Source organism: Onthophagus taurus, chromosome 5 (genome assembly GCF_036711975.1).
Source record: "Onthophagus taurus isolate NC chromosome 5, IU_Otau_3.0, whole genome shotgun sequence".
NCBI classification, from domain to species: Eukaryota; Metazoa; Arthropoda; class Insecta; order Coleoptera; family Scarabaeidae; genus Onthophagus; species Onthophagus taurus.
In genome coordinates this window covers 7,025,326-7,052,854 of record NC_091970.1, presented here as the reverse complement: position 1 = coordinate 7,052,854, position 27,529 = coordinate 7,025,326, and the positions used below count along the sequence as shown (strand labels likewise).

General features: G+C 31.9%; 1 protein-coding gene and 2 long non-coding RNA genes across 6 annotated transcripts; 2 read left to right on the top strand and 1 right to left on the bottom strand.

Moving 5' to 3' along the window:
* Window positions 1-32: 32 nt before the first annotated feature.
* On the bottom strand, window positions 33-27,511 carry LOC111417149 (axin). Of its 4 annotated transcripts, XM_023049346.2 has the most exons (13): window positions 27,184-27,511; window positions 19,514-19,558; window positions 17,136-17,420; window positions 13,628-13,898; window positions 13,195-13,571; window positions 10,965-11,085; window positions 10,705-10,854; window positions 10,291-10,534; window positions 7,585-7,745; window positions 5,211-5,390; window positions 4,743-5,156; window positions 1,160-1,387; window positions 33-1,105 (listed from the first exon to the last, which is right to left on the bottom strand). In XM_023049346.2, the coding sequence occupies exons 3-13, from the start codon at window positions 17,311-17,313 to the stop codon at window positions 979-981; spliced, it is 2,451 nt and encodes an 816-aa protein (XP_022905114.1). In that variant the 5' UTR covers window positions 17,314-17,420; window positions 19,514-19,558; window positions 27,184-27,511; the 3' UTR covers window positions 33-978. The 4 variants fall into 4 exon arrangements, with proteins under 4 accessions (XP_022905114.1, XP_022905117.1, XP_022905115.1 ...); XM_023049349.2 differs by lacking the exon at window positions 10,705-10,854; XM_023049347.2 differs by lacking the exons at window positions 19,514-19,558; window positions 27,184-27,511 and adding an exon at window positions 18,163-18,270.
* LOC139429749 (uncharacterized) lies at window positions 5,387-6,504 on the top strand. Its single transcript, XR_011640324.1, has 2 exons — window positions 5,387-5,954; window positions 6,367-6,504. It is a non-coding gene; the product is annotated as an uncharacterized lncRNA (long non-coding RNA).
* On the top strand, window positions 19,737-21,609 carry LOC111417154 (uncharacterized). Its single transcript, XR_002706661.2, has 3 exons — window positions 19,737-19,791; window positions 21,160-21,420; window positions 21,480-21,609. It is a non-coding gene; the product is annotated as an uncharacterized lncRNA (long non-coding RNA).
* Window positions 27,512-27,529: the final 18 nt, after the last annotated feature.

Genomic DNA, 27,529 nt, shown 5'->3' with positions numbered 1-27,529 from the left:
CAGGGTGATTAAAAAAAACGTTTTTTTATAGCTGTCGTCACAAATTTTTTTCTTTATTAACTCGTGCCAAGACGATGTTGTACAATAAAAAAACGGCCGCGTTTTACAAACGAAATGAGGTATTTCTGTACATTACAAAAAAAAGTTTAAAAAAATGAAGTCGCAAGAAACGCATCTCGTTTGGGTTCTTGTTTTTTCGGTTTTATTATTATTACTATTATTCATTTTTTTTTATTTTAAAAAAATAGCAGCTTCTACGTGTCATATACTCGAATAATTCGTCGAGTGAACGAGCGAAAGGCACTTCTTTGCACCCTACAATACGTAATACAATAGTAAATAGTAGTAGTTGTAGTCGAATGGACGCGAACGGACGTGTGACCTACACAGTACGAGATATATTCATTTTTTAAGTAGAATTAATCTCAAATTGGCAAAAATTATTTCCTAAAATCAATAAAAAAACAAATTTTAATAAAAATAAGGTGTCCTAGATTTATTTTTTTTTGTTTTAATGCTGGTTTTGGAGAGATTTATAACTTTATTAATATTAATACATCGTTGATTCAGGATGGTTGAAAATAAATAATAAGGATTAAAAAATAAAAGAAATTAATAAAAAAAAAAGTATTTACAATGAAATACTGTACACAAGAAAGCGGAAACAATCGAGTTTTCAATTTGAAATTGTGTTATTATTAATTAAGTCATTTTATGTGCAAAATTCTTTTTTATTTATATACAAAAAAAATATCAATATTATATCAATATTTTTTCCCAAAAAAAATTTTATTCATATAAATCCATAAATATTTGTCATAAAAAATAAGTATTTATGGATAATATTCCAAATAAAAACGATTATCATAAAAAAATTCTCGATGAATCCGACAATCGAAGATTATTTAAATTATTTAAAGCTAAAATCGTTAATTTATTATTTCTCTTGAATTTTATTCTTTTTTCTTATTAACTTTTTCAGTCTAACGGCTTTATTTGGGCCATTATTTTCCCATCGAACGTTGGCAGCACTTCGTTATCTAAACTAATCTCTTCTTGTATTACTTGATTATCCAATTCTTCACACTCCGTTTTAAAGAAATACCTTTTAACCGGAAAATAATTAAAAAAAAATTAATTAATTTATATTTATATTTACCTAAAATTGCCCTTTTTCGGTAAGAAATCTTTAAATTGTCGCAATGTAATTTGCCTTCCGGGTATTTTCGTCCGATAAGGCACCTTTTCGTCATAAAACGAATAAACAACAATTGTTATATCTTCCGGATTCGATACACCGGATGTAACAGGTTTTGAACTCCTCGTCGACTTTCTTAACGTCGATTGAGTACTTTGAGATATCTCCGCAGGATATTTGCTTGAATTTCTATGAATTAATAATATAAAATTGTTATTCAGCGCTAAATTGTTGTATATTTTTAGCCGTCTCAAGAGACGTATAGCTAAACCCGAATGCGTTTAGTTCTAGGTTTAAAGCTATACTTATTAAACTAAAACTAGAACTAACACTAGACCTAGAACTAGAAAGTTTCGGGTTTAGCCGTGCGTCTTCAGACTTTTTTTAGATAAATGCATCATGTTTGGACTCATTTTAAAGGTTATTTTATAATGATTACGAATATAACAATAAAATTAAAGTTGACATTAACACCTGAAAGTTTGTTTCTGCCGTGCCTCGAAACTGTTTCAAGAAACATCAAAATTGTTTTTAGGCGCACGGCTAAACCCGAATGATTCTAGTTCTAGGTCGTAGTGTTAGTTCTAGTTTGACACTAGCACTGTCGCTAGAACTAACACAAGACCTAAAACTAGAATCATTCGGGTTTAGCCGTCTTGAGAGACGTGCGGCTAAACCTGAATGTTTCTAGTTCTCGGTCTAGTGTTAGTTCTAGTTTTAACTGTTATTCAGCGCCAGATTGTTGAATATTTTTATTAAACTAAAAGTAGAACTAGAACTAGAACTAGAATCATTCCGGTTTAGCTGTACGTCTTTTAAGACGGCTAAACCAGCATGGTTCTAATTCTAGGTCTAGATACTCTCTCTGGATCTAGGATTAGACCAAAATTTTGAAATTTAATATTATTACAAAAAATAAACAATTTTAGGATCTGAAAATGTTAACAATCCTTCTATTTTTGCGTAATTTATCGATTTTTTTAAAGACAGTCTTTCTATTCGATTCAGGATAACGGCCCCATTGTACTTAAAATTAATTAAACTTAGCGAAACATACACAAATATATCTGAAATTGTCAAAATGTGTCTAAAATTATCTAAACTCGGAAAAACTTTACAAAATTGTCTAAAATTATCTAAGCTTGCCCAAAATTGTTTAAAAACGCAAAAAGAAACTATAAGTAAAACTAAAATAGAACTAGAAAGAAAATGGGGTGTCGAAAGACTGTCTGTCGCGTCATTTATGACCCAATATACAGTGCGTTCCAAAAGTAACGGATAAATTCGATAAAATCATTACAAACAATTCATAAATTGTTAATAATCGCAGAAAAGGGTCTAAAGATTTAAATTTGTTTGAAAGAAATTGGAATTTGAAAGAGAATTTTTTTCTAAATTATGTACAATAAATATTTATAGTACTTATAGTTACATAAGAAAATTTTCGAGAAAAATTAATTTAAAGTTTCATTATTTCCCATTCATTTGATATAGAAAATACCAGTAGCAGTGCGTAACCATGGCAACCAATTGTTTTGATTTGATATTTCCAAGTGTCAAAATTCAATTTGAAACAGTTTACTATGCGTTAATGAGATTATTTTGAGTAGTATTGTGGAGTTTCTTGTGTTAATTGTTGTTATTCATTGTTATTTGTTGCTATTCATCGCTATTCGTTACTTTTTTTGTTGTTATTTGATCTTATTGTTTATCTATTATTGGTTATTTTTTAATTATTGACTGTTCGATAAGTAAGAAAGTAATAATGACGCTTACTGAAACTGAAAGAATCGAGATTCATATGATATTATTGGTAATATTTATTGTATATAATTCAGAAAAAAATCCTCTTTCAAATTCCGATATAAAAAATGGGTGTTCCTTTTAATAAAAACCTCGATGACGTCATAACTCATTTAAAAATGGCGGAAAAATTTTAAAACATACACCAAAAAATTGCAACAAATTTAAATCTTTAGACCCGTTTCAGCGATTTTTTGATAAATTGTTTGTAATAATTTTATCGAAATTATCCGTTACTTTTGAAACGCACTGTATATAGGAGTGTTTATAGATAATTTGTAGAGAATTAAATTCCCTTTATGATAGACTAATAAAATATGGGGTATTCCATTTAAAATTGTCGACTTTCTCACCATTGAATATACAGTAACGGTAATTCAATTTTTAACCAGCCTGTGTATAAGATACTCTGATACAACAAATGACAGCCCATTTGACACCATCTAAAGAGTAATCGTGCCAATTCAGAGCTTTTTTTGGATGAACGTTGGCTGAGATATGGGGTTTTAAAAAGCATGGCGAAATTTGCCAAAAAAGCATTCCATTTAAAATTACGATCTACTTCCGGTAGATCGGAAGTGGCGGCCATTTTGAAAATATTTAGATCGAAAGTTTCGAATGAACAATCCATGCTACCAAAGTTTCAAAACTTACTGGAACCTAAAAAAGTTGTAACGAACCAGTTACGTGAGACACCTGTATATTATTAAACTAAAACTATTTATATGTATAAATAGGAACTCAAATATTCTTAATAATAAGTCATATTATAAAAATGCTTCTTGTTATTCTTCATCTTGTTTACAGTGTGTGTAAATAACATTTACTATTTTTGTACTATATACCCTGTATATACAGGATGGTCACTTCTATAGAGGGAAAATGATATCAGTGTCTGAGGCTCGATTTTTATAAGAAACTTAATGGCGAAAACCGCATATCGATATCTTTTACGGTTTCAGAGATACAGGGTGTTTTTCAAAAAAGTGCATTTTCGAAAAATCTCCATTTCTGTGAAAACATTGGACGACTGAAGACAGCTACCAATAACAAAGCTACAATAAACGATGTGTCACATCATTAATTTTTCACAATTGTTGAAACTGTCATTTTTTTTTGATATTTAAAGCTGTCAACGGCGTTATTTCGGCGCCTACTTTGATTATAATTTGTTGGCATAATATTTTCAAAAAACGCATTTTTTTATACAACCATATGATTTGATACAACCTCTATTAAAGAATGCAAAAAAAAACATGCATCCCATTTAAAATAACGTTGGTTGCCATAGCAACGAAACAAAAACAATACAAACGAGCAAATATCGCCAAAAAATGCGCCAAGATTAATAAAGAAACTTGTATTTGAAACATTTTTCTTTAAAACCACAAATGGGGAAGTTATTGGCTATATTAAAGCCATTTGACATACAGGGTGTTAAAAGTATAAACTAATTGCATACAGGGCTTAAAGAAAAGTTAAATTTTTTTAACCTTAATGTATTGTTTCTTAGGAATAAAATGCAAAATTTATTAATTTGACTTTGATGTACTTTGATGTGTTTCAACAAAAAAAAAAATGTGTCATAATAGACACATTTCAAAATAATACCTGAGGTTCCTCACATACCCCACTTGGTCGCAATCATTATGTTGTTTATCATGGTAATGCAAGGGTTAAGAACTAGAATTACTGCCTCAGCTTCCAAGTATTTACACTTTAGTGTAAACCTGTCATTTACCTTTGTCTTGATTTGGTTCTAACATCTTCTTCTAAAAGTCTCCTTCGTGCTTCTTCTAATTGTACAGCTGTATTAGGGATAGGAAGTGGGGGCATATTCGGATCGGCGACAAACGGTTGTGCGGGGCCCAAACTTCCCGCGGCAGTAGCTCGTTCCAAAGAACTTGACCTTGAACCATGTCCTTTTCGATGCCTTCCCGCCCCAGGACTAACAGCGCTCGGAGGACGATGACCGCGATATTTCCCGGACAACTCACTATGCGTGTAAGCGGTCGTTCGGGTACCTTTATCCGATTCCATCAACCACGCGATAACTCGAGTGTCTTTCGCAGGCAACGCATGGCAACTTTGCGAGTTATCCGACACAACGGAAACTCCACTATCGGTTAAATCGGTTAACGTTTTCTTAGACGATCTGAATTAAGAGATAATTAAAATGCGATTCAAAGTAAGGGGGGGATTTATTTACCGTCTTCCAGGAACTCCTCTCGTAAATCTTTCATCGGAATATTCGGGCGTACTTTTTGATTTGACCATCTTGTGATCTGATAAAGTGTCAAGGGCGTAGTCGTGCACGTTTCCTGAGTCGCTACTGAACGTTGAAAAACCATCTTTTTCTTTTCTACGTGGTCTATAACCAAGAGCCCATCTAAAAAAATTAAAGTAATGAATAAAAATAAATTTGATTAATTAACTATGAAATACAAAGTGATGTTTTGTCAAGTATATATTGGAAGATATTGAAGACGGATAACCTTATGCGATATCAAAGTGGTATTAAAATAATTTGGAACGATCTTGATTATAGTTAAGAATAATGTTGAGGTTGGATTGATTGATATTGTTACATTATTAACATAATAAAACATGGGACAATATTATTATGGTTGCGTAAGATACAGAAAGAAAGGAAAGTAAAATTAATTAACCAGTTTTAATAATTGTAATAACATAACCAAACAAAATAATAACTCAAATTAATCGTATTTTAGGTATTATAAGTGAAATGTGAGATAAAAAACAACGAATAATAATGAAATTGAATATTATAACTTATCTTAATCTTGTAGATTAATGAAGTTCTCGGATAAGGAAACTTGGACTCTTCAAAAAGGAATTGATAACAAAGATTCTTAATTGGATTAATTCTTCGGAATGGTATACTGGATTAATTGGATCAGGAACCAGTTAATTTTCTTGTTAATTATTAAAGGTGAATAACTTTAATTCAAATAATCTTATTTAACTTATTAAATAAGTTTACTATTTTTGAGGTTATGTCACATGGTTGACAGGTAACCTAACTTTTTTTTTCGATTTTTAAATGACCGCGGAAAAAATTGCATGCACTCCCCTTCACGTTCGAAATCACACTAAAATCTACCAGTTTCGTTTGTTTAATGCTAAAACGTTTTAAATAACGTCTTCTCATTGGTTAAATTCTTCAACTTGAAATTCGTAATTTAAATTTCTCCGGTATAGCCAACTTTGAAATGTCAAATGTTACCAATTAAATTTTATCAAAAATTATTAAAATTTCTATTTTAACAATATTTATGTATGAAGTGGGTTTAGTTTTGTTGCTTTAACGTTGTTTGTGTTGATTTCGGAACATTTTCTTTTAGATTTCAACGTCCAGCTTGAAAAATATATTCAAATATTTAATCTACGGAATTTCGTCCAATTTTTCATCAAAACTCCCATATGATGGATGGTTTTCGTTCTTGACATGCTAAGATTATCGTTTTGAATAGTTTCAACCGGACTAACATGAACGACAAAAAGAAATTAATGAAAAATGAAATTTGAGGTTATGTTACTGTCAAAATTCTACAAAACTACTTTGTATTGAGTTTACATGGATTTAATACAATAAAAAAAAGTAAATGGTCAATAATACATAATGAATTCTATCATATTGACAACATTTTATTAATACATAAGCAAATTTTTGTAGTTATTATTCGTAATCTCACCTACAATTAATACGATTATATAAAATTTAAACAAAAATAATGAATGACTTGGTTTGGTTATATTATTACAGTACATATTGTTGTGTACATAAGTTGGCAAAAATTAAGTTGCTTCAATATTTATATTGATACCACCTATACCAGTGGTGTCCAGAATTGTTGATTTTCAAAAATTAACTCAATTATAACTCAAAAACTAAAAGCGATGGGGAAATACTTTTTATACATAAAACCTTAGTAATGGACCATAAAGACTAGATCCATAAAAAGATTGAATTCAATTATTACCATTTTTTTATTTATAAGCTCTAAACCGATTAAACATTAAAATTGTTGATTTTCGAAAATTAACTCAATCATAACTCAAAAACTAAAAGCGATGGAGAAAAACTTTTTATACATAAAACCTTAGTAATGGGCGATAAAGACTAGATCCATAACAAGATTGAACCCAATTATTACCATTTTTTATTTATAAGCTCTAAATCAGTGGTGACCATAACGTCGATTGCCAAAAAAATCATGAATCTGAATGAAATATCTATCTCTGGGCCTCAGAGCAAAAAAAAAGAAGGTTACTTTAAACCTTTCGGTCGATCTTGGCAAGACATTTATATAAAAAGTCGATCTTGATCAAAAATTAGTGGACAACACTGACCTATACTAATAGATGCTAGAAACTATATTATGGAGTACCAAGGATAATGTTTGAATGGTACTGAAGAATGGACTGAAACTATGGCATCAGTTAATACAAAAAAAAATAATCAACCTAAGTAGAATAAAACATTTTCCGTCATTCTGGATCTTCAACATGATCCAATAATTGTATTCTTTAACATATCTCCCCATGCAGTGTATATTTACCTATTTCTTGTTGGTGAATGTGATCTTGGACTTTTCGTTGGTGTTAAATCCTTGAAAACCCTGGAAACGTGTTGATCTAAAATATCTTGATCGTTATCATCCTCCAATTGTAATTTAGCACAAATCGCATTTGCCAAATGTAACGAACTGGTCGATTCACTCTAAAAAAAAAAGTAAATAGATAAATTGATTGACACTTTTTGTCAAAATATAGTAATAATAATTAATCGAAATTGCAGTCGCAAAACGTCATGATGGGTGGGAAAAAATGGGGTCGAAAGTGGAATACCCCGGCTTCAGATGTATCCGAAAATACAACAAAATCCGTTTGTAGCGGTTCATCGAAACGTCGCGGTAGTGGTGCAAAAAAGAATCATTTGGAATACCTCGCCTTGCCGAACATACACGTCGTCTCGGGAGTCTTGAAGGATCATTTTAAAACGCTCGACCAAACCCACGTTGCACGATTAGAACATCTTATCGATCAAATCAAAACGAAACATGACGAATGTTTTCCGAAAATTCCCAAATTCAACAATAAAAAAACCAAGAAAAATGACAAAAAGGAAGACGATGTTACAGAGATTTTTAGTAATCTTTCGATGATTAAAAGCGACGAGGAAACTTGGAGTACTTTAACACCATTAAAAGTCGAAAATTTAAATCAAGATGCTGATAAAAAATTAATTTCAACGAAATGTAACGAATCTCAAACATCGTATCATAAGATTTCTTATAAATCGGTAAATACAAGTTGTGTTAATTTGGTTGATGTTGCTACGAGTTTCCATGAAACTCAAAATTCGGAGTCATCAATAAAATCTATCAAACACAAATCAAGTATTGATTCGTTAGAACCCACAACGATGTTAGTAACGCATCAAGAGCCAATTATGATCCCATCAGTGCAATTTATTGAGAGTGGCGGGGATAGCTTTTACAGTTGTAGCACGGAATTAAGTAACTTTTCGAATAAATTAATCATGATAAAAATTTGTTTATCCGACGCATCGAACGATATCGCGCTCGATTGCAAATTAACGAATAAAAAAATCGAAAAAAGTTTTCCGTTTAACCCGAGGGATCGCTTAAATGGAATTTATCGCCTTTTCGAATCTTATAAACAAACGTTTTTGGAATTATTAGCGGTGACGAATTTTTCTTCGAACTTTAAATGCGTGTATTTGTGCTTATGGGGGATTGTGCAAGTTTTTTGGTCACTTTGTGCACCAAAATTTTCGCATTTAATCCGGCTAAAACCGCAACAAAAAAAGAATGTGAGAGATAAAGAGGATTCTGATAGCCTTTCAGAGCCGAAATTAAATAAATTCTTTCTCGAGCGACATTATAATCGAAGAAAAGAAGAAATCGTTGAAATGTTTCGTGTTAGTAATGTTTGTTCGATTTTGAGTTAATCTAAATTAATAAATTCTTAGTTTTAATGTTTACGATTTTTATAAAATTTCATTATTTTCTTTTCTGCAAAGACAAAGTTTTGTGTTTTCTTTTTCTTTTTTTATAAAATTTCTAAACACCGCCGAAATGTAGTGTCGTTGACGAAATGAAATTTACAGTTTCCTGTAAATTATGGGACGGCAGGTAAAATCTAAAAAGTTAACAATTAAATAAGAAGATAACTTATGGTATTTAAAAACAAATAATTATGTTTATTACATCAACTGTTAATACGGAAATATTTAATGGATTGTATTGTCTTGGATTGGAGAAATTTACAGGAAACTGTAAATTTAATTTCTTCGACGACACTAAAAAAAAAGTTTGTTTTTAGCTTTATTCTAAAACAATAAGAAATAAACATGTCGAACCTTATATATTTGTAATCAGAAAAAAATAACGAATTTAATAAGCGAATAATCAGTGGTTGTTTCCAGTTAAAAAAATTAAAATTGTCATAATATCTCAAAATCTAAACCCGAAAAAATTTTTTTGACTACCTCATCGAATTCTCTGTAAAAAAGTGTCCATATAATGTCTTAGTTATAATACTCCACCTATAATAATAACCAAGATAATTGCATTTGCTAGTTTTACGATATTTTCAATTTTTGCCTCTAGGGGAAAAACAAAAGACGATAGCGCTTTAAGGTTTTCGACATTGGAATGTGTTTAAAAAAAGAGATTGAGAAATGTGAGCTACTTTTTTTCTAACTCTTATAGTTTCCAAGATAGCCTATTCAGACATTGAATTTGAACCACCCTGTATGTACAACACTTCATAGATTATAACAAGATTATAACATGATAAAAACGCAGTAGCCATAACTAACTATTATAACCAATCATTTTAAACAATTTCCAAGAGCCAAAACTGATTTAGTGAAAAAAATTGTTTAGTTGTTATGGAAGGAATACCTAACGTTTTGAAAAAATTTAAAGATCTCTCTCCAGTTAAGGTTTCCTCAAAAAAGCAAAAACCCAGGGCAGTATCCTGTACTATGCATTATTTAAGTATTAATCTTTTTTAATACAGGGTGTACCATTTTGTTGTAACTGATGTTTCTTTTAAATAACTTAACAACCAGTTAAGATGATGTAACTGCTCAATTAATAATGGATTTACTGGAAAATTGCAAAAAAATTTAAATCTTTAGGGATTTTTCCATTTATAATGATTTTATCGCCTATATCCGCTACTTTACAGACAGACTGTATGTACGCGCCATTTAATGTTGTCCTATAACTAACCTCTTTTAATTTCCTGTCTAATAATTCTTGGGAATCCTGTTCTTTTTTCACACATTTTAATTTTTCGATTAAAATAGCTGCAAATTCGTCAGGGTTTAACATATATTGTCTCGTATCGATGCGTTGCGTTCTGGGAATAACAGCTTGATGAAGATGAGTCTCTTTGTTTAAAGCCGCCGATTCCCTTGCTTGCCTCGCATCGGAATTCGTTTTTCTTCTAGAGCGCCCCAAAGATCTCCCATCACTAAATAAATTATTAATCATTAATTTCTGATTAACGAATAAGATTTAAAATGAAATTTAAAAAAGAAAAATAACATGCACCATGCGCCTCTTCGATTTCTTACCTTTTAATTAAGTTTATTAATATGGTTGTGTTGTTAATTTTGTTTTTAATTTTTAATTTATACTCACATTGAACTATCAGTCATTGACAGGTTATCGGATTCGGTTCGGGCGTCTGAATGACTGCTTAGCGACTGCCTTTCGCTGTGTTGTCTTGAAACCGGGTTGTACGAGCTGTAGAGTGAATGTTGCACAGCCATGCCGCGGTAAATAAATGAACTAAAACGCCACACGCAAAACAGGAAAATAAAAAAAAAACTTTCAAGCAATTCACAATCAAAATTAAAGGAAAAAATAATTTAAAAATTCAAATTTAGTCCGAAACTTACTCAACGTAAGCTTCGGGTTTCGGCCGTACATCCATCGCTCGATGCTTTTGTGTCACCAATAGGTTATCTTTCGTTAATCGGAAATTTGGGGTTTGATAACCAGTACTCATACATCCGGTTCCTAAAACAAATTTAATTAAACACCATTTTTTAATGTAAATAAGAAACTTTCAGGTTAAGACAAAAATTAATGCGTCATTCAATGAAGCACTATATTAACACTGCTGTGGCCCATATGATCTTAATTAGAGAGTACCAGTTAAAATTGCTACATAAATCATTATTTTTATAAAAAAAAATCTAAATCAATACAAAAATATACAAGAAAACAATATACAAGGACTAGTTCAAAGGTTCAGAGAACACCATGAAAAGTGCAAGCTCAGGATCTCTAATGGAGAAGACCCCGAAATAGTATTTACTACAACTTAAAAAGACTTAAAAAATATTCTTAAGATGTTCACCACTTCCGGTCTAGCGAAAATAGATTACAACTTAGTTATTTTAAATGGAATACTATATATTATTGTGTATTTTTTTTGTAATTATCACCACTGTTTAAACAAATGAAATAAAACTTGTCATACGAAGATACTCAAATTCAGAAATTATTATCTCAAGAACGAAAAGAGATATTCAAATGCGGTTTTGTTCGCGAGAAAGTACATACTTTATTCTATAAGATGGGAGTATTTCATTATGATATCTTAAGAATTCGTTTTTTTGCGATTTTTTTAAAATAATTGTAAAAAGTTTTTAATTTTATAAAGTTACTCAAATTCAGAAATTATTATCTCAAGAACAAATTGGGATATTCATGTGCGGCTTTGTACGCGAAAAAGTACATACTTTCTTCTATAAAGTGGAAATGTTCCATAAAGATATCTTAAGAATTCGATTTTTCACGATTTTTTAAAAATAATGCGATACAATTTTTTACTACATAATTGGGGTTGAGTTAAAAAATTATTATCTCAAGAACGAAAAGAGATATTTAAATGCGGTTTTGTTCGCGAGAAATTACATACTTTATTCTATAAGATGGGAGTATTTCATTAAGATATCTTAAGAATTCGATTTTTTGTGATTTTTTAAAATAATTGTAAAAAAATTTTAATTTTATAAAGTTACTCAAATTCAAAAATTATTATCTCAAGAACAAATTGAGATACTTATGTGCGGTTTTGTACGCGAAAAAGTACATACTTTCTTCTATAGAGTGGGAATGTTCAATAAAGATATCTTAAGAATTCGATTTTTCACGATTTTTTAAAAATAATGCGATAGGTACAAGTTTTTTATTACATAATTGAGGTTGAGTTCAAAAATTATTATCTCAAGAACGAAAAGAGATATTCAAATGCGGTTTTGTTCGCGAGAAAGTACATACTTTATTCTATAAGATGGGAGTATTTCATTAAGATATCTTAAGAATTCGATTTTTTGTGATTTCTTAAAATAATTGTAGCTGAATTAAAGCATAAGTGCTGCCAAGTGATATGAGGTGGAATAGTATGGCAGATTGTTTGGAAGCCAATTAAAAGTGTGTGACGAGAATAAAAATGAAATAAAGTCATACAGGTGATTAATTGATAACAAATTGAGATCAATTTAGGCATTTCAAAGGGTTGATTAAAAGTTATGGTAATTTTGACAGATTTTTTAAATTCTAAAACTTTTTTTACTCTTATTATTTTTTAAAAAACTTTGCCGTTTTCATAAAAAAAGTAATTAAAGACAAAAAAAAAATAATTAAAGACACGTATTTCTTTAAAGTTTAACGAAAATTCAGTAGTCGGCTATGAAATTGCACGTTAAACTTGACAAATGAGTTATAAAACCTTGTCGTTTACATAAAAAACGAAAATAGTGAACAAAAATGATGTAATGACTCAATTGGTTTCAACTTGATACCAATTAAAACCTCTGTTACACTCATAACGTATACCAAATTTTGTTTTTCTTAATGTATTATGAAGATATTGAATATTTTAAAAATTTTAAAAAACCCTCAGGGGTACAACTTAGTATAGAGATAAGTTGCGTTAAATCGTCTTAATTTATTGTCCTCTACATGTCCCTGCTCTGTGTCGGTTCTTATGTGAATCACCCTGTATATAGGCATCATCCCTTTATTTTGATTGCATTAATGTTTGTTCTTTTGAACTTGAAAGTTTCTAGTTCTAGACATAGTGTTGTAAGGTTACTTCAAAAAATTGTATATAATAACCTGGAGTTAAACCGAGTGGTGCTGATGAAACTGAACGAAATTCGGAATCTTCATAAATAATGGGAAGTGGATCAGGTCCCGTTTGAAGGTTAGAAACTTCTCGTAAACTCGCCGAACTACTCGATGAGCTAGATTCGCTACTAAACTCACTGCTGCTACCACCAATCGGATTCTGAACAAGTTGTACTAATAGTAAATACGCGTCGCTTTTTAAAAAGTTCGGATAGGTCGTATTGTTTATTAAGTTTTCTATGTGAAATTGTGATTCGTCGAAAATTTCGGCCCCCAATTCGGAAGGACACGACGATTTCACACGACGAGTGACCTCGCGACGGATTTCGTCGGGAATTGGAAGAAGAAATTTTCCAAAGTATTTTCTAAAAATAAAAAATTAAATTGAAATAATTAAAATATGTGTTATACATTTTATTACCTATAAATAACTTTAACTAGTTGACTTTTCCTATCATGTTCCCGAACCATCCTTAACCCATTACACGCAAACCAAAAATCTAAAGCATCCGCATGATGTCCACCTTCCGCTTCTAAATATTTTCGAAACTCGGCGACTCCATCCGGATCATCTAATAACTTATGTAACGATTTCGCCCATCGTAAACAACCGGGAGAAGTTTCAGAACCCTTATCGGGTTTAACAAGAACCAAATTGGGTTTATATGATGGTTCCAAGTCATAACAGCCATCTAAAAATTAATTAGATTAAATCAAAAAGAAAAAAATTACACAGGTCTGAGCCCAAAAAAACTTTTTTGACACTGAAAGACAATCTTTATTGATTTTTGGGTGCTGAATACGGGTAAAATAATGAAAAATTTCCATCACCCTTGGTTTTTTTTTAAAACTTGTCATCAAAAATACCAGAGAAACATTACAGACTTTGTTAGAAAAGTGTATTACTCCTATTTCGTTGTGCGACTTGGGAATAATCAAGGGTATAATCAATCAAAAGACGCTAAGGAAGAAATCATAATCAGTAAGAATGCAGTAACCAACAACTGGACATCTTCAGATTTAGTTTTGCAAAATACAAAACCAAATCTCAATAGGAAATATTTGTGTGAAATTTAATGACATTTTTTATATACCAGGAGACAAATTAACAACTACAAATTTATATAAACAAACAATAACGCTCAAAGATAATGTGGTCCCAACTTATTCAAAACCATATTGACTCCCTCATTCTAAAAGGTGAAATAGAACGTCAAATTAAAGAAATGACTGAAAATAACATAGAGAAAGTACAGAGCGAGTGGTCATCTCCGATACTATTAGTACCAAAAAAATTTTATAGTAAGACACACAAGAATTGGAGAATTGTGGAAAAATTTTAGATGATAAGTTTCCATTACCTAACATTACAGATATATTTGATTCATTAGCTGGCACAATTTACTTTTCTCATTTAGACCCTAAGTCAAAGGCACTATCAATTAGAAAGAACCAAAATGTAGAAAATATAAAGCTTGTAGTACAAATAAAGGTCAATATCAGATGAAACGCCTTCCCATGGATCTTAAAATAAGTCCTCATGCTTGTTCACGTTTAATGACATTGCGACATAATTGTTTAACTGTCAATTTTTTGACATTTAAAGCTGTTAACGGCGTTATTTCGGCGCCTACTTTAATTGTATTTTGCTGATTTAGTATTTTCAGAAAACGCATTTTTTCTCGATTTTTTTCTAATACAACCATATGATTTGATATGTTTATCGCGTAGAGGGATTTATAATCTATTAAAATATGCAAAAAAAACATATGTATGCCATTTAAAATAACAATGTTGGTTGCCATAGCAACGAAACAAAGAACAATGTAAACAAGCAAGTTTGGCGCCAAAAAATGCGCCACAACTAATAAAGAATTTTTTATTTGAAACATTTTTCTTTAAAACCACAAATGGCGAAGTTATTGGCTATATTCCAGATATTTGACACACCCTGTATATTTAGATGATTTAGTAGTATTTGGTAGAAATTTACAAGATCATAACAAAAATTTAATGAAAGTATTTAATAGATTGCGTAAAGTAAATTTAAAACTTAACCCAGCAAAGTGTACTTTTCTAAAAAAAGAATTATTGTATTTAGGACACATAATTATTGATCATGGTATTCAACCAGATCCAGAAAAGATTCAAATTTTAAAAAATTATCCTTTACCAAAAAACAATGATGAAGTAAAACGAAATATATTCCCAAGTTTGCCCAAAAAGCAATTTCACTTAATAAATTATGTAGAAAAAATGCAGTATTCAATTGGTCAAAGTCATGTCAAAAGTCACTCGGATTCTGACATCAATTCAACTAAAAGAAATGAATGAAAACATAATTTCAGTAATGACTAGAGCACAAGTAAGAAAAGAGCAAGAAGTGGATAGTAAATTATTAGCAAATAATGATCAAAATAAGTAACATTATTTTAACATAATAATTAATGAAATTAGGAAATCGTTAAATAAGATAAACCACGATTCGTCTAAGAATGGATTTTTTTTATGTACCATCAAAATCTGTTATATTTTACGATCAAAAATCTTTATCACCAACTGCCCCAGACGCACTGCTGAAAGAATTGGTCTTATTATGTAAACAAGAAAAAATTGATAATATAAATTATATAAAAAATAAGGCTGATTTTAGTCTTTTAGAAAAAATTCTGCAAGCGATAAATAGGAACTCCAATTGGACCAGTCCCCCACTAAATATAATTAAAGGAGTTCAGCAAGTAACAGATAGAGATATGAAAAAGATTATTTTAAACGATTTTCACTTATTACCAAGTAGTGCTCATGCAGATGTTAAAAGAATGGTAAATAACATTAAAAAATATATGAATAAAGATAACTTTGTGAAAAAGTGTGATTCAAAAATTCATTTCAAAAAATTTATCTAGATGTTGTAGGTCCATTAAAATAAGATGATAATGATAATTCCTACATCTTAACATTGCAATGTGAACTAACAAAATATACAGAGGCATACCCAGTTAAAACACAAGATTTTGTCACAATAGCTAGAGCATTTGTTGACAACTTTGTATTGAGATATGGCATTCCAAATGGGATTGCAACCGATAGAGGCACTGAATTTATTTCATCTACTTTCAATGAGATATGTAAAGTACTTAAAGTCAAACAACTTCAATCTACCGCTTATCATCATGAAAGTATAGTTTCGTTAGAAAACTCACATAAGTCGTTAGGTGCTTGTCTTAGAATCCAAACATATTGGTCATTCTCTTATAACACCAACCTTTACAGAGGTGCTAAAAAAATTAATTATACAGATCATAACTGGATAGTTTGTAGTTTTGGGCATGATGCTTGGTCTGCAGGGAGGAAACATTAAGTACCCATGTTTTATTTGTGAATAGGGTAGCAGCGCAAGGAATGAACACTGGATTAAAAAAGTATGGCCAACCCAACAAACATTGGGGCCTAGAAAAATTTCTCTTCCCCCTCTTCACATCAAGTTAGGACTCATGAAAGAATTCGTCAAAACTTGGTGACTATTTTCAATACCTTTGCAGTTTCCACATTTGTCAGAAGCAAAACTAAAAGAAGGAATTTTTGACACACATAAACTAATACTTGATGAGAAATTTCGGTACACAATGTCAGGTGTTGAAAGAGAAGCTTGGAATATTTTCAAAAAGGTAATCATTAGATTTTTAGCGAATTGAAAATGGAAAATCTTGGCTGCCTAATGAACAAAAAAGTTCAATTTCTACATTTTTGTTTGGATTTCTTCCCTGAAAACTTGGGTAGGGTGAACATTTTCATCAGGATATTAAGGTCATGAAGAGGAGATATCATCATTTTAGGATTCAGTACCTTTCAAAACTGTTAGATCACCATAAATAATCAAAAAAGTTTTTATGAAATTAATTTTTGCAGGCCTGTGTTATTTTAATTACCATAATTTTGTCGATAGGGAGGCAATGTGGTGATCCGATGATCCGTACATGACCATTCGGGGGCCACGCGTAGTTCCCGTTCTTCTCCGGGCACCGGGGGCCTTGGCAAGTTATGGTCGAAACCGTCATCGTGCGCTGTGTGTCTCCGATGGTGGCTCCTCGCCTCCCGCTCGGTCATGTTAAATGGGGTAAGGGCCAAGGGGCGCTACTTTGTCTCTGCGGTCGAGTCCGTGCTGAATCGCGGGTTCTCTCGACGAACTACTCTTCATTTCGAACTGTGGTGCACTAAAAATTAAAAAAAAAACCATTTTTAATCTCAATATCTTATAAATAAATAAATAAATGTGTTGTAATAAGTTTAATAACAAAAAGAATTTAATCCCTCCTTCCATTTCCTTTTAATATAAACGATCAATACTATTCCCTAATTGTACACTCTCCGAAGAACCCGGTGAAGCCCGAACATACTCGATACCCACCATATTTCCTTTGTTAAATCATTTTTTTTACCTGAATTATTTCTATACCTGTTTTGACAAGCCCGTCATAAGTAATTAAACTCATAAACCGTGTTCTAAACACAACAAAAACCTCCCAACGAATCTATTCACCCTATAAACTTCCTATACATACCATCATGGCACGATACACACTCGGAAACACTTCTCAATAGAATATTTCTTTATTATGAGCTTATTATCTTTATTATAAAAGATTAAACTATTATTTGGGTTAGTTTAAAGCCAAATAATACAATATTTCTCGTCAAGAGTTCACTTCGGAGGCAGAAACCGTGCACCGGTTTAGACACCGTGATCGAGAATGAACCTACGGGGTGGATTTCAACTGCGCAAGATGCTGGGTAGGATCAATTGCTGCATCATGAGTCATCTGGGTTCACCCTTATTTCATACAACCCTCTTTATGCTTTTTAATATCTATAATACCACAAAATAATAACTCCGGAGGCTTTTTGTTGTTCCGATAATCTGTAAATATAAATACTTATTAAAATAATAACACTTACTATAAAAGGATAATATTCGAGCCGATTACATTAATTTTCATGGTATAAATAAGGATTTGTATTAACAATAAGAATAAAATAACTATTTTGATAACCCAACTTTTTAGGTACGATGAAAATTACGTTACACCATATAAACATAACAAATTATAATAAACTATATTTGATAAACATCAACAACAATCGTTTTTATGCTTTAAATTATAAATAATTACTTAAAAGTTTGAAAATAACCTATAAACAAAGCTAAATAAAAATAACTGTCAAAAAGAACTCCTAACTTCAAGTTTGGAGTGCGTCCGAAAGATGTCACCACCACCGATTTATAGATCCCTGTAAAATTTGTTGATTTTTAAATAAAATTGAAAAAAATTAACAACAAATTTAATTAAACAATGAATCTAAAACAATTTATAATTAATAAGTAAATTAATAATTAATCTTTTTTAAGATAGATTAATAAACACCTGAAAAAAAAAGAAAATAAATTAATTTAAATAATAAAATTAATAATAACATTAATAAATAATTCAATAAAGTTTAAGATTCAACTAACATAATAGTTTGCTGTTATGTTTAGTACTCCTGGTAGGGTTTGGTTGGTTCTGTGGCGGCGAAGAGAGAAGGTCATAGACCTTCACGGGCGTCTTCCAGTGCGAAGCATCAAAGGGCGAAGCCGCCCGATGTCTCCGGTTCATGTTTAATGTGCCGCCGGCCGTATACGGAAAGACGAACGAGACGGACAGGAGAAGCAGAAGAAGATGAACGAAGAAAGATGAGAACGCAAGATGTAGAAGAACAACGCAACGAAGAAGTAGTAGAAGAACCACCTTGACCAGTAGTTGAAAAAAAGCAAAAATCTCTTTTAATCGGCATTTAAAAACCAAACAACTACTTAACGGTACACAAAGAGTTGGATTCGAAAATTTTTTTTGTTTTCAAATGTAAAAGAAAGTTGACGAGGAAATTTTTTTTATGTAGAAGAAGCTGGAGATGGGAATTAAGTTGTAAGCTGAGACGACGACGGCTTCGGGGAAGAACGCGAAATCATAATTATATAGCAGCCGCCACACCTTCCGTGACCGATGCGAAGTTTGCCCCTTCGAGGTTAACCTCGCGGCGATTTTGAAACTGTAACGGATGCGGGACCATTCATTTGGGCGTTAAAGCGTGACGAGGAGCACTAATTTTACCTGCGGAGGTTTATGTAATGGGCTACCCGTGAATTAAAAAAAAGAACTCTCTCTCTCCACTTCGAATTCGAAATCGTGGCCACATTAAAACAATTCTTTCTGTTACCAAACTAAGCAAGAAAGTTTAGTTAATTACCCAGAATTGGCATAATACTTACAATAAAGTGATTGTCACCGATGGGTTTCTGAAATCACTGGAGAGCCTGAAATAAATAAACGTGCCATTAATATTATTTAGTAACAATACTTATTGTATTTATAATCCAAAATGTAACTTTCATAACTTTTTCTTATCAATAATATTCATCGATGAATCAGCGATGAATTTTTTTATCTATAAAACCACTACTCTGTTTACTTTGAAATAGTAATCAATGACACTTTCAAGGTATTCATGAAATTTGTGGTTTTGTTATTACGTTTCACAAAAAGAAAGGTAAATTATTATTTAATTTTTAAATTAAGAGACGTTTACGCATTTGGGTGATATATACTCATTATTAACTGGAAGTGTATATAATTAAAAAGTTAAGATAGATGCAAAAATTTTACTCAAAAATGCTTAAAAGACAATTCAACTACGCAAGGAGTTATGCAAAGGTATAAAGTTTGATTACAACATTCTTGGCAGAAGGTAAAGTAGTTAAGGAATTAAAGATGATGGAGTCCCTTCTAGAAATTCTTGTAAACACTTAGATACCTTTGAAATCCTTAGGTATGCCCAAATAAGGGTTTTTGTGTTGGGTTGGGTTGGAAAAATCCTCGGAATTGATTAAAAAGTTCTGAACATACTTAGAAATGTTTATAAACTATTTGAAAATTCTTTGACAATTTTTAAAATTCTTTAAAATCCTATGGAAAACTGCAGATATTCCTAAATATCTCGAAAAATCATTCTTGGTATTTTCTATGACGATTTGTATCGATTATATTTTTCCTGGAAAATAAATATTTGATGGCAACCTTTCAAAAATGCTTAGATATTCTTCTAGAAATTCTTGTAAACACTAAGGCATCTTTAAAATCCTTAGGTATGTCCAAATAGGGGTTTTTGTATTGGGTTGGATTAGAAAAAAATCCTTGGAATTGATTAAAAAGTTCTGGACATACTTAGAAATGTTTATAAACTATTTGAAAATTCTTTGACAATTTTTAAAATTCTTTAAAATATTATGGAAAACTTCAGATATTCCTAAATATCTCAAAAAATCATTCTTGGTATTTTCTATGACGATTTGTATCGATTATATTTTTCCTGGAAAATAAATATTTGATGGCAACCTTTCAAAAATGCTTAGATATTCTTCTAGAAATTCTTGTAAACACTTAGGCATCTTTAAAACCTTAGGTATGCCCAAATAAGGGTTTTTGTGTTAGGTTGGGTTGGAAAAAAATCCTCGGAATTGATTAATAAGTTCTGGACATACTTGGAAATGTTTATAAACTATTTGAAAATTCTTTGACAATTTTTAAAATTCTTTAAATCCTAAGCAAACTGCAGATATTCCTAAATATCTCGAAAAATCATTTTTGATATTCTTGTTGGATTCACGAATATCCATGGAAATTAAAGTCATCAGAAAAATGTGTGTTTGAAAGACGAAGAAACGTTAAGAAATTAAAAGATATCCTTGAAAATTGTCTGAGAAGTCACAGGAATTCTTTGGAAATTTTTTGATCCTCTTGGAAATCATTAAATATCTTGAAGTTCTAGACAATTTTTTATAGTATATATAACCCAAATACCAAAACCACACTTTTTTTATTAAATAATATATTATAACCTTTAATTTAATCTTTATAGGTTACAAAGAACTTAATTTAACGGAACAAATAAGTAAAGTACAAATTAACTCGACCACCCTATTTATTTACCCTTTGAAAACAAATCGCGACGTTTAATTAAACCCCCTCAGGCGTTTTTATAAATCGATTTTTCTGCAAGGAATCACACTTATTATCCAACTTTGAAACGAACATCATGTTACGCCACTGGTTAATATTGTATCTAATCGTGGTAACTCCAATTATGGGTTATCCTGTTGTTATTACATTAAAAAATGTGGTGAGTAATAAATTTTCATTGAGAACTTTATTATTTAAATTAATTTTTTTTAATTGTAGGAAAATGAGGAACCAAATTATGGAATAATTTTAGCCCGGTTGAAACGGAATGAGATAACTTCTTCCGTGCAGGATTTAAAACATATATTAAGGCTTGGATAATGTTGTGTATAATTTAATAAATTTGTTTTGTAAAGATAGACATTTTCATTTGCTGTCAGATAAAGGAGTGATTTTGGGGTTAATTTAAGCAGGAAATGCATCCCGGTTGTTATTGGACTGTCGAAGGCAGAGAACGAAGAATTAACCTATCCGCTGGAGAAGTTGATTTTTCGATCGTAAGTCGAAGGTATTTTTTTTTGTCCTTTCTTTTTCATCCGGATGGCACCAAAGAAGCCGCTGAAGAAGGTGGGGGACACTCCCCGTGCCCTCCCGCAGGCAGATGTTCGTTGTGAAGTGCCGCGAGGTCAGACCAAAGAGGCCGTTTGCCGCCTCTAAAACAGGACCGTAATAAAGATTTTACACATTTTATTCAAAGATATCAAAAAAACACTTTCTTTTTTCTTTCTTTCTATTTTTCGTGGTGTGTGAAAGAAAGGCATAGTTTTTACCGGTTAACACCGTTTCGCACTTAGGACGGGGTCGGGCGGAAAGCGGGGCAAATTAATTATTTAGAGCGGTGTCGCTCGGCTCTTTTTCACTATTCATGAGGGTGAGTGAGTGAGCGAGCTCGAGGGCTTTCCGGGACACTTGACTCCCGCGGGAGTTGAGGCGCGAGGTGACGGCTTCCTCGGCGGAAGAAATTTCCCAACCGGAAAAGGGGAAAATCGTAAAATTTTCACCGACGACCAGATCGGAATTTAATAAACTTTCGCTTTACGGTTGACCACAAGACATATTCCTGCAAAATTTTTTACACATATTATATTCAATTGAATTAGCACTCGAAAAGTATTGCTGTTTATTTCATCTATCAAGATGGACAGTTCCAATATCATCTTCGGCTTGCATGTTGAACCATCTATGGGTGATAATTCGAATCAAATATTCAAGCCAACCCAACCCAACCCCATCTAGTGGCGAGTAGATGTTCTATTAAACGTTAAAGTATAATAAAAAGAATCTTAAGTTCCACAATCTCTTAGTTATGATCTATCTAATGAACTAATTTGTGATATAACTACTAATGTCAATCAAATGCGTTTGTCGCACTTCGGACTTCTCTTCCTTTGGTAGTAATTAGTCAAAAACCACAGTAAATGCTTCATCATTTACATCATTAACAACAAATCTATGACCTAGAATAAATTCATATACTCGTCTTTTATTAGATAGAATATATTATTTTATGACATATTTAGCTCGTTAGCGTTGGGTTGGGTTACATTATTACTTGGATGCACGGTATCATCATCGGCTCAACAATCCATTTTGAATCTTTGCCCGCTCTAAAATCTATTCTGCCCGGTCTCTAGCAACGTCCCATCATCTGGATACCTTCAGGGTATTGAGGTCAACCTCTACACTATCCATCCAACACATACAGAGGCGTTATTGAGTTGCTGCTATAAGCTTCTCGAAAGGCTTATCCTAAGCGGGATTCCCAAAGACTTGTTTCAGGACAGTTTCAAGTTTCAGAACACAATGAAGCTGCACCTACCAAGTGCTTTGCCAAATTAAGTTGTTGGCAAAGAGTTGCTTGGCGTGTCTCTAGTGGCAACTATAAATGTATCCCGTCGCACGAAGATAAGAATATATCATTCATTTATAAGACCTCTAATGACGTTTACATGGATGAGAAGTGACTAAAAATTGCTTACTTTTGGGAGGAAACCGAGGATGCGGTGGGGAGATAATATTGCAGTGAATCTTAAATATCAAACGACCAGTTGGACTGCAGCAAATGGAGGGAAATTGCAAAGTCAGTGAAGATGTAAACTTGATAGATATAAACGAGATATAATAATAGATATAATATATAAATTTTCTGCACATCGGCAATCATATCAACAATCACATATCAACAAGATAGTGATTTTGTAGCAATTACTGGAAATACACTCTTGTAAAAGAGAAGAAGCAAAAAAATTCGGGGAAAATGCGAAATTTGTGAATCTTCGAATGGATAGAAATAGACTGTTAAGGATTGGCAGAGATTGCAGATAAGCATCCAAAATTCCACAATGACGACCTCCAAAAAGATAGAAAGATAGCCGATACAAGAAATACAGGCAGAATAAACTGGAGAGAACAAACCACTATGGCTTACGTAGAAAAGAAGAAGTGATGCATCGTTGTGTACTTGGATGGTTCGTAAATATATAGGGTCTTCCAACTAAAGTTTTTCATTTTAAATTAAAAGAAAACACGGTATTTGGATCTCTGAGATTAACAATATTTGCGACCACCTCGGCTTTGCTTAAAGACATGGTCGTTGTTTTGATGAAATTTTTCTTTAAAGTCTTAAACAGTCCTTCTAAATTTCGAGAAATTACACGTCAAAGTAATAAAATAATCGTTTCACTAGCAATGTGGCATGTTACGACATTGTGACAGCGTCGTCCACCATATTCATAGCATCAATTTCGAGCCAAAAAATCAGTTATCGTAGTTCGGCAACACAGTCCATCACTGCAACGGTAACTCCAGCATCATTTCCGAAGTGGTAAGATCACTCAACCAACCTAAAAATCGTGCCAAACTGTCACTCATTGTTGATATAGTGTTTGCTCAACCACTTGTTTTGGATTCTCCTTCGGAGCTTCAAATCTGACAATTTTGCTTGCTGACATAATCAATCAATCAGCGATTTTGTGGCTTTAATTCTTGCATAAGCTGGACTTTGTAAGCAAAATACGGTGCAAACTAGGTTTGGATAAGTCTAATTGTTGTCGAGGCGTCATAATCAGTACTCGTTAATCTTAATGCTTAAGAGTTATTACTTATCAATGCTTGGTACACAAAATTATTACGTTCTGACAAATTCCACTCTTACATGTCAATAATCCTTATCTTTGAATGACACTGACATTTAATTTCATAACCTACAAATTTTGGGTTAGTGTTAATTTTTTTCTGAATATCACTACTTAAAAGATTGTGTTACGTGATTACCAATCCACATTAAAATTGATGTTCATTTGATAAACAATTTTTTTTGCACGATTATTTATTGAAGCGGTATTTTGAAAGTGTCGGTAAAGATCAAAAGACGACGTCTCAAGGTTAATTCGCCGCTTTTATCAATTGCATATACGCGGAGAACTCCGCCTATAGTGTTTTTTGCGTTCAACTAATTTTAGATGGCTACGTTCTGGCCTTATCGCCAACTCAAACCCAACCACCGCTTGCCTTGCCTTGCCTTTCCTCCTCCATCTCTCGAATTGCGGCGGGCGCCATCCGGGGATTTATCAATGAACACTCGATACGTTTCAAAACAGGAAAACGAGTTCGATTATAAATGAAATACCAAAAATATTTATGCAAAAAAAATATAATTTCAAGTACTGCAACCAGTAATGATTCATACTTGAGAGTAATGAGAAAAAATTTAAAAACGATTGTTGATCGACGAAACCAACGCACAGAAAATCGAATATTGTATATGAGTGTGTTTGCCAAATATAAACGCGATAGCGGTGCCTTTGATCTTCAAGGAGCGAAGGTCGTCGGCGTGATTTGTTTTAAGAGAAGCGACTCGACCGTTTATTTGAAGGCGCGAACTTACAATATACATTCAACAAATGGGCTGGGTTGGTTAAAATTAAAAATAAAATTCGATATTGAGCCAAAAACAAAACACCCTGTATATTAGATTTTTATTGTATTTGTTATGTTTAGGTATTATAACAGTTTAAAAACTTTTGAGCAGCGCTGGTGTTCTCGAAGCCTCTTAGGCGGGCTGGTTCCGTCTCTTTCTTTCTTGAGCGGCAGCAACAAAAAGAAACCGACCGGCGATGTATAACTTTTTTTCCGAGAAAGAGAACAAAAAGGCCAAAACTCCTCCTTTTACCTACCGCCCGAGGTACGCCGCGCCGACAAAATAAACAGCTGCGGTCGAAATTTAAAAATTTTTCAAGAGTCGCATACCACGGATTCAAACGAAATTTTGACCGTTTAAATACCAAAAAAAAAGGGTTCCAAAACCCCTTTTTTTAAATACAAAACAAAATATTTACGAAAACTTTCAATAAATACAACAATAAGGGTTAAATTGGCAATTACAGTCAGTTCCAATCTCATATCAAATATCCTTTATTTTAGTTGAATCAGTTGAAGCATCTCATGTTCTTCTGCTAAATGCTCCTCCTCCACCGCTTCCACCTGTGCAAGTTGCAATTCCTTCTCAAGTTCTACTGGAGTGAGTTCTTGACTATGGTTCTGCAGTAACTCCACCACATCATCCTCAGCAACTTCAAACTCCAAACTTTCGCCAATGTTTACAATGTCTTGTACCATATCTTCATCCTCCATAATGTCTTTAAAATGTTTATCAGACGCAAAAGTTTTCTTCATGCTAAATATAATGTATGGCAAAAGACATTGTTATTAAAATGATTCTTCCAGAAATCTCGCCGGGTCAAATCTGCGTCATTATTCACCTGGAAACACCGTGAAATAGAAGTTTTCGTATACATTTTAAAAATACTTGTTCAGCCATTATTGTATGCAGGATTAAGGTCTCTTTTAATATTTGGAGAATGAGCATTGTCCACAAGTAGCACACATTTAAAAGGCAGTTTCTTTTCCTCAAGAACTATTGGTTTGCTATTGGAGTCGTTGCTGTGTGTAGGGTTTTATATAGCAAAGTTTGTTTGCAAATTTTGTTCTGGTACTGAGCTACGAAGAACGAAATACTAGTACTACGCAGATTTCATCGTAACATTTGGAATTGGACGATTACTTTTGTGAGGTTGCAATGGAACAACTTTGGAGAATTATTAATTTCTTGAGTTTTTTACTTATAAATCTGTTTAAAATGAATAATTATAACTATTTAAAAAAAAACTTACTTATATTTACGATCCTGTCTTAAAAATGATGTAAAAACCGTTGGTTAACGCTGACTTTTGGGACTGACCGTAAATGACAGTGACGTTTTTGAATATTTGACGTTAAAAAATTAAAAGTCAAATTAGCGTTTAAATAATTCTTAATTAATTAATTTAAACTTTGAAAATGTTTATTAAAACAATAAATTTGGAAACAATTAAATTATTGTTATTTAAAAATAAATAAATATTTAAAAAGTTAAATTATAAATAAAATTGTTTAGAAAAAAATTATTTTTATGGATACTAATTTGACTCTAATTAATGACACAAAAACAACATAACCTCAAAATAAAAAATAATTTTTTTAAAAAAACCACAAAAATTAATTTATTAAGTAATTAACGTTTTAAAAAATAATTATTTCATCAATAATAATAAAAGAGTTATAATATTTGAGTTATAATTTAAAAATAAATTGTACCTAACCTCAAAATAACAAAGTAACAAGAAGACATAAGACATAAAATTTGCATATCAACTGATTAACATAAGATTGTTTCCTATTTAGTTTCGCGCTTCTGTACACGCAATCGGGCGATTAAAAACCAAGTTTAAACTCGCCTCGTTATCGACCATAACCTCACAATTACCAAGCGTTTATATAGAGCGAGAAAAAAAAACAGACAACAATTTTACTATAATTTTAAGCAGGGATTTTGAAACGATTTAAAACCGAATTAACTGGAGACCCTTTAAAAGGGGGTACTTACTTTTAAAATCGTTGGTTCGTAGGAATAAGACGATAAGTATCCGAAATACTCTATTTTCGTACGGGAAAACATAAACACACGGGTACTGGTTTCACATTGGGGACATCGCTCCTCGAGGATTTACGATGAAACGTAGCAAGAAATTTTTTTGAAGCACTTTGAAAATAATAATAAACCCGCACCGAAACCACACTTGAAATTAACCCCTTTTGCCCGTTTTTTTTCGTGTTATTATTTATTTTTTTAATTTTGCTTGAAGGGATAAATAAAATGAAAAAAATATAGTGGTCCCTTTCGACTCTCGGTTGTTATTCGACGGTCGCCATCAGCGGGACTGAAACAGCGC